This window comes from Myotis lucifugus, unplaced genomic scaffold (genome assembly GCF_000147115.1).
Source record: "Myotis lucifugus unplaced genomic scaffold, Myoluc2.0 scaffold_254, whole genome shotgun sequence".
Classification (NCBI taxonomy): domain Eukaryota; kingdom Metazoa; phylum Chordata; class Mammalia; order Chiroptera; family Vespertilionidae; genus Myotis; species Myotis lucifugus.
The window spans coordinates 540731-550180 of NW_005871302.1; the positions used below are offsets into that span (position 1 = coordinate 540731).

The following is a 9450-nucleotide window of genomic DNA, read 5'->3' on the forward strand; positions in this document are numbered from 1 at the left end:
AGGTCCTAAGATCCAGGAGGGTTATAGTGGGAAAGGATACCTGATAAGGGCTAGGGAGGTGGGTCTAATCTAAGGATATTGCTTTCTGAAAAGTGCCGGCTTAACCTGAATGGAAGCCAACAGTAGGGTTTCTTTAGCTATAGGAGGTGTCATGTGTAGAAAAGCTCCAATAGCTATTTACTGGGGTTCTATGCTGGTGGCAGTGGGGGTCGCAGTTGGTGCAGGAGCCACCAGGGTAGAGCAGGAGGGGGTGTTTTGGTACCTGAGGCAGCAGCTGTGGCCCAGTGGTGATGGAGGCTATGTCCTTGAGTGGGTTGACTGATGGGGAGTCAGTGAGTCCTGGGGTGTGGTAAGGGCGTGAGAGCTCTGGTGTGAGAGGGGGCACTATGGGGCTGGCCTTGGCAGGGGTGGGGTGCCCAGTGAGGATCAGCTGACTGCTGGAAGCTCTCCTGGGAGCGGCAGCTTGTTAGGATCAGCTGGAGAGTGAGGATTCAGGCAGGGATGGATCTTGAGGTGAGCCTGGGCTTTAAGAGTTGTGGGTGTTCAGCCTTACTCCTGCCTCAGCCAGGGAAGGGGGAATGGCTGGTGACAGCCTGTCATTGTCATTGGTTTCATCAGGTGGTTGCAAATGCAGGGATTTTCCTCTCCAGCCCAGCCCACCCCTTTATGCAAATGAAATGGTACCATAGGCTGATGCAAGCCTGGCCACCATCGAAGCAATTCTGCATGACAGTTTGCCCTTGCTTGCTGTGGCCAGCTTCCTACAAACCCTGTTTTAAGGGATTCCCATTCCCCAAATGAGAAATGCCTCTTAACTTCCACCTTCCTTCTTGCATAGCAATGAGGTGCCCTGCCTTTCAGCTGGGGTGTTTCTGGTGCGGATACTAAGTCCCCAGACTGGTATGGTGATGGGTATGCTATTGGTTTTTGCTAGGTTTTGGTTTTTTTGGAGGCTGGTGTCTGGAAATGGATGAATGAAGCCTTGCTGATGCAGAGTGGGGGGCGGGGGGTAGAGGCTGGGAGCTGTAGGCCTGGGAGGGAATAATTGGAGCGATGCTAGGAAGGACCTCTTGAGAGGCAGGAAGGGGCCCCTAGATCCAGAGCTAAAGTCATGGTGATCTGTCTTTCAGGACATAGATCTGATTGACATACTTTGGCGACAGGATATTGACCTGGGGGCTGGGCGTGAGATTTTTGACTATAGTCATCGCCAGAAAGAACAAGATGTGGATAAGGAACTGCAAGATGGAGTGGAGCAGGAGGACACCTGGCCAGGAGAAGGAGAAGAAGTTCTGGCACGAAACCTGCTAGTGGATGGAGAAACTGGGGAGAGCTTCCCTGCCCAGGTACTCCCACCTCTGCTCACTCCAGGAAACTTATCTTTAGAGAAGGCAGTTGTGTCTTGTGGGATGGACTGAGTGTATATTTTGGGTTGGGGTCTCTCACAGTGAGTGAGCTGAGAAAAGAGGAGTGGATGAACAGAATAGAAATGGAGGGGCCAGGCTTTGGTAACAAACAGCACAGAGGAGGCAAAGCACCTAGCAGATTCCTACTTGCATCAGGACTCTTACCTTCCCTGTTCTCCCCTGGAGTTTGGGACTTACGGTCTGTCATTAGCCCGGAAACAGGGAGAGTGTGGGCCTACAACCACGCAGGTCTTCCTTCAATGTCCCCTTGGGGAAGCCTGCAGGCAGCCAAAGCCTAGATCAGTCAGACTTACAGTTGCTGTTGCCACAGGTGCCTGGTGGGGAGAACCAGACAGCCCTGTCCTTGGAATTGTGCCTTAGGCTGCTGGAGGCCACCTGCCCCTTTGGGGAGAATGCTGAGGTGAGCAGGACTTCAGGGAGAGCCCACCAACTCAGCAGGGTAGCCTGCACACAATGTTCCTACGGGCTGCCTGAGAGGCCAACTCTTGGTGCTGGCCTTGTCCTGGCTGCTGGGGGTGAAATCAGAGGAAGGAACAGAACCTCAGATGGTAGTCTCTGGGAGGAAAGCAGAAGGCTGGTCTTTCCTTTTTTCTTTGTTAAAGTCTCTGTGTTTTACCCTAGTTTCCAGCAGACATTTCCAGCTTAACGGAAGCAGTGCCTAGTGAGAGTGAGCCCCCAGGTCTTCAGAACAACCTCTTGTCTCCTCTCCTGACGGGGACAGAGTCACCATTTGATTTGGAACAGCAGTGGCAAGATCTCATGTCCATCATGGAAATGCAGGTAGGACTATCAGAGCACAAACTCATGGGACCTTGTGTGGGGTATCTTAGCACTTATTTGCTTTTCCCTCTCTGGGAAGAGAAAGAGTAACATATTGTCTGATTCATAGGAAAGTGAGAACACTGAGAGGTAACTGTCTAGGTATCTCCTTGGGGAGATACGGGGTAAAGTCAGGAGTGGAGTTTGGGATAAAACCCCAGGGCTTGAGCCTTTTAGAGTGGGCCTGCTTCCTACGTATGCCTCCTTTTTTTCCTTCAAGCAGATAATCACTTGGCTGGGTGCTCCCCAGGTTTATCATTAAGCTGACGTTCATGTAATGCTTTATAGCCACCGTTATCTCACTTGGCACAATTATCTAGTCAGCCCTTTATTATTTATTTTTAAAATATATTTTTATTGATTTCAGATAGGAAGGGAGAGTGAGATAGAAACATCAATGATGAGAGAGAATCATTGATCAGCTGCCTCCTGCATGCCCCCTACTGGGGATCGAGCCCGCAACCGGGCATGTGCCCTTGACTGGAATCGAACCCAGGACCCTTCAGTCCGCAGGCCAAGGCACTATCCACTGAGCCAAACCAGCTAGGGCAGCCCTTTATTATTTTAACGGTGAGGACATGGAAGCTCAGATAGGTTACGTGATATACCCGTGGTCACATGAAAGTGGTACAGCTAAGTTTTCTCATTCCAAGGCTTGGTCTTTTTTTTACTATGCTGATTTTGCAATGAAGAGGTAGTCAGTGTTAGGTGTTTGCTTACTCTCTCTTCAAGATGGGGGAGTCTGGCCAAACATGAGTTGGTCAGTCCTGCATTGGAGCGGAGTCCATATGAAGGAACCCATCTCTGTCAGGCCTGGTGGACCAACTAGGGCCAGGAGCTGATGCCGTGGGCTCTGATGTCCAGTTTCTTGTTTTTATACCCATGCAGTTGTGCCTATGTTGGGTGTCTGCTCATATAAGCCTTCAGCTTCACCTGGGGGGGGAGTCTACTCTGAGTAAAAGGTGACACTCTTCTTCCCTTTCAGGCCATGGAAGTGAACACATCAACAAATGAGATCCTGTACAATAACCCTCCTGGAGACCCACTGAGCACCAACTATAGCCTTGCCCCCAACACTCCCATCAATCAGAATGTCAGCCTGCATCAGGCGTCCCTGGGGGGCTGCAGCCAGGACTTCTCCCTTTTCAGCCCTGAGGTGGAGAGCCTGCCTGTGGCCAGCAGCTCCACACTGCCCCCACTGGTCCCCAGCAATTCCACCAGCCTCAACTCCACCTTTGGCTCCACCAACCTATCAGGCCTCTTCTTTCCACCCCAGCTCAACGGCACAGCCAATGACACAGCAGGCCCTGAGCTGCCTGACCCACTGGGGGGTCTGTTAGATGAAGCCATGCTAGATGAGATCAGCCTGATGGACCTGGCCATTGAAGAAGGCTTTAACTCTGTGCAGGCCTCCCAGCTTAAAGAGGAATTTGACTCTGACTCAGGCCTCTCCTTGGACTCTAGCCATAGCCCTTCCTCCCTGAGCAGCTCTGAAGGCAGCTCCTCCTCCTCTTCTTCCTCTTCTTCCTCTGCTTCTTCCTCAGCCTCTTCCTCCTTTTCTGAGGAAGGTGCTGTTGGCTACAGCTCTGACTCTGAAACCCTGGATCTAGAAGAGGTGGAGGGCGCTGTGGGCTACCAGCCCGAGTATTCCAAGTTCTGCCGCATGAGCTACCAGGATCCGTCTCAGCTCTCTTGCCTGCCCTACTTGGAGCATGTGGGCCACAACCACACGTACAACATGGCACCCAGTGCCCTTGACTCTGACAAGCAGATGAGCCGGGATGAGCATCGAGCCCGAGCCATGAAGATCCCCTTCACCAATGACAAAATCATCAACTTGCCTGTGGAGGAATTCAACGAGCTGCTGTCCAAATACCAGCTCAGCGAAGCCCAGCTAAGCCTCATCCGGGATATCCGGCGCCGGGGCAAGAACAAGATGGCAGCGCAGAACTGCCGGAAGCGCAAGCTGGACACCATCCTGAACCTGAAGCGGGATGTGGAGGACCTGCAGCGTGATAAAGCCCGACTGCTGCGGGAGAAGGTAGAGTTCCTCCGGTCCCTGCGGCAAATGAAGCAGAAAGTTCAGAGCCTGTATCAGGAGGTGTTTGGGCGGCTGCGAGATGAGAATGGGCAACCCTACTCGCCCAGTCAATATGCTCTCCAGTACGCTGGGGATGGTAGTGTCCTCCTCATTCCCCGCACCCTGGCCGACCAGCAGGCCCGGCGGCAGGAGAGGAAGCCAAAGGACCGGAGAAAGTGAGCCTGGGGAGGAAGGGGGGTTGACACTCACCAAGATTGAAACTGGAGAAGGGCTGGGCCTGGACCTGGACCTACAGTGGGGGACTTGAATGCCTTGTTATCCAATAGATCTCAGATGGGATGACTGTGGGTCAGTGGACAGGAAGAGGCGGGCATAGGCACTGTCTGGCTCAGCTTCCCCCACTGGGGAATGTCGAAGTTGCCAGACTGTCTGGGTGGACAGGGTCTTCACCCATCCCCCTTTCCTTTGAGGGAAGGGGTGGGGTGGTGATGGCATTGATGGAGGCCGACAAAGGGGAAGGAAGGGACTTGTGAGAGGAGAGAAAAGTAGTAGAAAGTCTCATTCCAGGAAGAAATGAAGGAAAGAAAAACCAAAAAAAAAAAAATCAAAATCAAAGCTGGAAGAAAAAACTGCAGGTTAAGATTGAATCTGGCCAGGATTCCAGGCAGCAGGTTTTAGGTGGGACTAGGTCATTGGTGTGAGTAAACCCCACTTCACTCCAGGGGAGGGGTGGACACAGACAAGGTGAGTTCTGGGAAGGGCTTTGTGAACTCTTTCTGCTCCCACACTTTGATATCCATGAAGGGGAGCTCTTAGATAACTCCTTGAACGTTTCAACACAGGGGAGCTACCAGGACCCGACACCTGTTTAGAGGGTTAGGATTAAAGGATACTGAACAGGAAAGGGTCACAAGGCCCCGTATTGCAGCAGCCCCAACACCAAGCATGCCACTCACTGTCCCGCCACTCTATCTCCCTGGTGCCCAGTCACCCCTGAGCTGAGGTTCCCATGACTTCATCAGAGCCTGCATGCAAATGCTGTTCTCTTCCCTGCCCCTCACCAGCTGCCCAGAGCTCTTCTGTAGCTGGGTGCTGGCAGTGCCCCCAGTGATGGGCCTACAGCCTTCTGGGGGCTGCTCTGAGGCAGGGGGATGATGTGGAAAAGCCAGGTAGTATTCAGCACAACACTGGGGAGTGACCCCTCAGACCTCCCACCAACAACTGGGCTTGTCACTGGAAAAAGCCAAAACAAAACCCAGCAACAAAATACTAGTCCTCTTAGAGTTTCTTGCGCTTTGATTTTTTTAGGGCTTGAGCCCTGTTTCACTTATAGGGTCTAGGATGCTTGTGTTGAGTAAAAAGGAGATACCCCAATATTCAAAGCTGCTAAATGTTCTCTTTGCCATAAAGACTCCGTGTAACTGTGTGAACATTTGGGATTTTTCTCCTCCGTCCTGAGGTCTCTGTCTGCTTTCTTCTTTGAGTTTCTTCCTAGGAGGATTAGAAGTGCATGAATGGAGGTTTACAGCATCTTCCCCTGCCCCAGGCTCTTGGCCATAGGCAACTTCTCAGCACCCTGAGCTCAGCAAGGGATCCTGGAGGACTGCCTGGGGGAAGCAGAGAGGGGAGTGCCAAGGTGGCCATATGGTTCCAGGACCAGTGTCTTTATTTTTAACTGTGTGCTACTGCTGCCCCTCCCCCTCGTCTGGTTCTGGGGTACAATCTGGACTAGCAGGAGTTGAATGGGGGAAATGCTGGTTCTCCCCACTTTGGGGGAGGGGTAACACATTAATTGAGCAGTAGGGATAGAAGGCATGAGCCTGGGAGTGCTTTTATAAATTATTTTCCTTGTAGATTTTATTTTTAATTTATCTGTGACCTGCCAGGGAAGGGAGAGGAGAGGTTGTGAGCACATGACAAAATAAAATAAAATGGATGATTCATTCTCAAGTGCAATTTTTCCCTACCTTGAATTTAAACAGTAAATAGGTCTCAGGAGGGCTGGCCATTGTGCGGCTAGGGCAGAGCTTACCTGGGAAGGTGGGTTGACAGTAATTTAGAAAAGACAATAGTCTTAAATACTGTATTAATAACCTTTCCAAGCAGGTGTTAGGTACCTGTTCACAAGGTATACCAGCTGAATCCCCTCAGAGGAAGGATTCAGAATTCTTTTGGCTTTTCTCAAAGGGCATGCCAAGTGTTTCAGTGTAAAATAGCATGGCCACAGAATGAGAGAAGCAGGAAGCCAGACCCCAGGTTTTGGAAAGCCCCAGCCGAGGTAACTGAAATCTGACACACACACACCTCTGCCTTAATAACAAGCCTTGGAAGTGCTGAATGCTGCAAGGTACTGGGTGGATGCTGGAACTGCCATATGCCCATCTTGAGGTAGGTGCCAAATGCCCAAGTAATGAATACTCAGTGGCAGTCTGAGATTACTGGACAAGATTTATACACTTGGTCTTGGCCAAAAGGCTGAGAAGCAGTTCAGGACAAGGTTTATGACCAGAAGCCATGATCCTAGTAACAGAACCTGTGATCTTTAATTTCCCTGTACCACTGTGTGACCTGGCTCAGCCTAGTCCTTCAATGATGCTGCTAGTTTATCCTAAGGGATGGAATAGAATTCCAGGAACAATATTGATTTCTTAAACTTATTTCAATTTACAATGGCTTTCCCCTTACCTCTAGCTGAAAAGGATTGGTCATACTAACAAGAGCTCTTCGTGCATTAGGAATTAAGCAATATTTGTCAGATAAAACCAAGATTCTTAAAGTGAAAAACAAAGTCTAAAAATTAAGTTTAAAAAATTCACTGCTAATAAAAAAATACAAATTGTTATGTAGAAGAATAAATTGACAAGTAAAATTCATAAAGTAATATTTTTGTATTCCTTCTAGAAACAAATATATATTTTGGTTTAACAGTATTAGGTTATAACTTTTATCTTGTTTTGCAACTTCTTTTTTAGCTTGAGATGTAAAAGGTTTTAAGTGAAACATTCCTCTCACCCCCTTTACTAGTGTTGCCTCTGGTCTGAGAAAGTATTTTTGTCACCCCCTTTCCCCATGTCCCCATATGGAGAGATCTACAGTTGTATCTAGGATCACGTTGATTAGATGGGGCTTCCGGCCAAGTTGGTCAGCACTGCTGTGGGGCTGACCTCTTTTGCTGCTGGCTGGTGGAGTGGGTGTTCTAGCTTCAAGGTTTTTTCTGCCAGGAAGATAGGACTCACTCAAGTAAGCCTTGTGAAAGACCTGCTACACTTAAGACAGGAAGTGAGCAGAGATTCTAGGGTGGCAAAGAGATATGAGCACGCCTCAATCCTTAACTAAAGACCAAATTTTAGCATGGCCTGCTTGGGTAGGGGTAGAAGACTTGCTTTGTCTTGACTTCAACACTCCTAGGCTTCATTCAAACCAATTTCCCATACATCATAATTCATGTAAGATGGAAACAGACTGTTTCAACACCTGCCCGGCAGATCTCACCAATGAAGCAGGGGCTATTCCAGTATCATTAAAAATAGAAAAAATAAAAACTGAAAGGGTAAAATAGTGATCTAGAGACAGTGTCTACAATACCTGGCCTCCATGGCTGACTCCTCACCTTTTCTAGGGAAAGCTAAACAGCAACTAGTCAAACAGCTGGTGAACGGGGCAGTACTTTCCAAAGAACCTCATCTTCCTCAGGCTGCCCTATTCCCTGCTTTTACAGCCCCAGGTTACACCAGGCCTTGCTGCTCTTCAGGTTTATTTAGCAAATAGCTGGAAAAACCAAGTGCCTTGCAGAAAAAAATAACCCAAACACCCTCAAGCCTCCTTCCACATGTAGTAGGCACCAACTTAGAGCAACAGCTTTATTTTTTAAATTGGAGAGAAACATTGATTTATTGTCCCACTTATGCATTCATTGGTTGCTTTCTGCATATGCCCTGACATGATATCAGACCTGCAACCTTGGTGCATGTGGACAGAGCTCCAACCCAACTGAATCACGTGGCCAGAGCCAGAGTCTGTTTTCTTACTGACGCTATCTATATGCCAATAAGGTACAGGTTGGCATCTTACTGACGCTATCTATATGCCAATAAGGTACAGGTTGGCATTTGCCTCTCTGGAAGGTGTTTTCCCAGCCAAGTGTAGAAATTCTCTAGCAAAACCTAGGTGCTTGGTTATCCTAAGAGATTGTTTTCTTACCACCGATTCATCTGGAAAGTGAATAGTGACCCATAGACCAAAATATGTGTGTCATTTTGTCAGTGTACCAAGAACAGTAACCCTTCTTTCACCTTTACCTTCTCTCTCAGAGGGGTTAGTCATTTTCCTTGCCTCTAGTTCTGACTTCATGTGGAGCCATGTGGGGACTCTGGGGAATACATGTGAAACGTAACACCTGATTTGATTTCTAGTCCTTGTTCTGTCCAGGGATTCTTTGAAAATGCACATCTGCCTAAATTAGCCGATTAACAGAATTCAGTGCACCAGTTGTCTCCTGAGAAGAGTATGGGACCTTGCTAAAGAGTTGTGTTCAGAATTAGTTAGATAGAAACTTTTGTCTTCCTTTCAGAGCACACAAAAATACCAATGACAGCCTCAAGGTTGGTTCTTTTCCAGTCCAACTTTAACTGCAGACTGGAGATAGACTGCACAGTATTTGTTACTTCATTACAGATGATATTTCAACCAAGGAAATAAAACCTAGTTTAGTTCACATGGGGAAAGGTGGAGAAAGACCATAGTTGATGCTCTGCCCTGACCCAAAGCCAGGCCCCAAAGTTCCCCAGTCTGACCACAGGCTATGCAAACAGTAAACAGGGCAGGACTGGTCAAAGTCAAGTAGGATTTAAAAATCCATGTGGGGTAAACATGGCTTTGGTACTATCACCACCATGCAAACTAACAAGGTCATAGTGCAGACTCAGACCTGCTGTTGAATATTTTAACACAAGTTATTTAATATAAACAAAAACTATAGAACTGAATTGTTAGCATATGTTGTAAACTTACTGTTTCAACTTTACCTTGGAGTTCTGTCACCTCACTGGCCTAAATAAGAAAGAAAGAAAAGAAAAGAAAGAAAGAAGCCTTAGAAACAGACTAGTTGACCCTTGAACAATATGTGTTTGAATCACACAGGTCCACATATATGTGGATTTTTTT

At 48.3% G+C, this 9450-nt stretch overlaps 1 protein-coding gene across 1 annotated transcript; it reads left to right on the plus strand.

The window, feature by feature from the left end:
- Positions 1-1118: 1118 nt before the first annotated feature.
- NFE2L1 (nuclear factor, erythroid 2 like 1) lies at positions 1119-5717 on the plus strand (the record flags this gene model as incomplete). Its single annotated transcript, XM_014464459.2, has 4 exons — positions 1119-1346; positions 1738-1827; positions 2049-2207; positions 3232-5717. Coding segments are annotated over 4 exons (1752 nt in total), but the record flags the coding sequence as incomplete, so codon positions are not given.
- Between the last annotated feature and the right edge of the window lie 3733 nt (positions 5718-9450).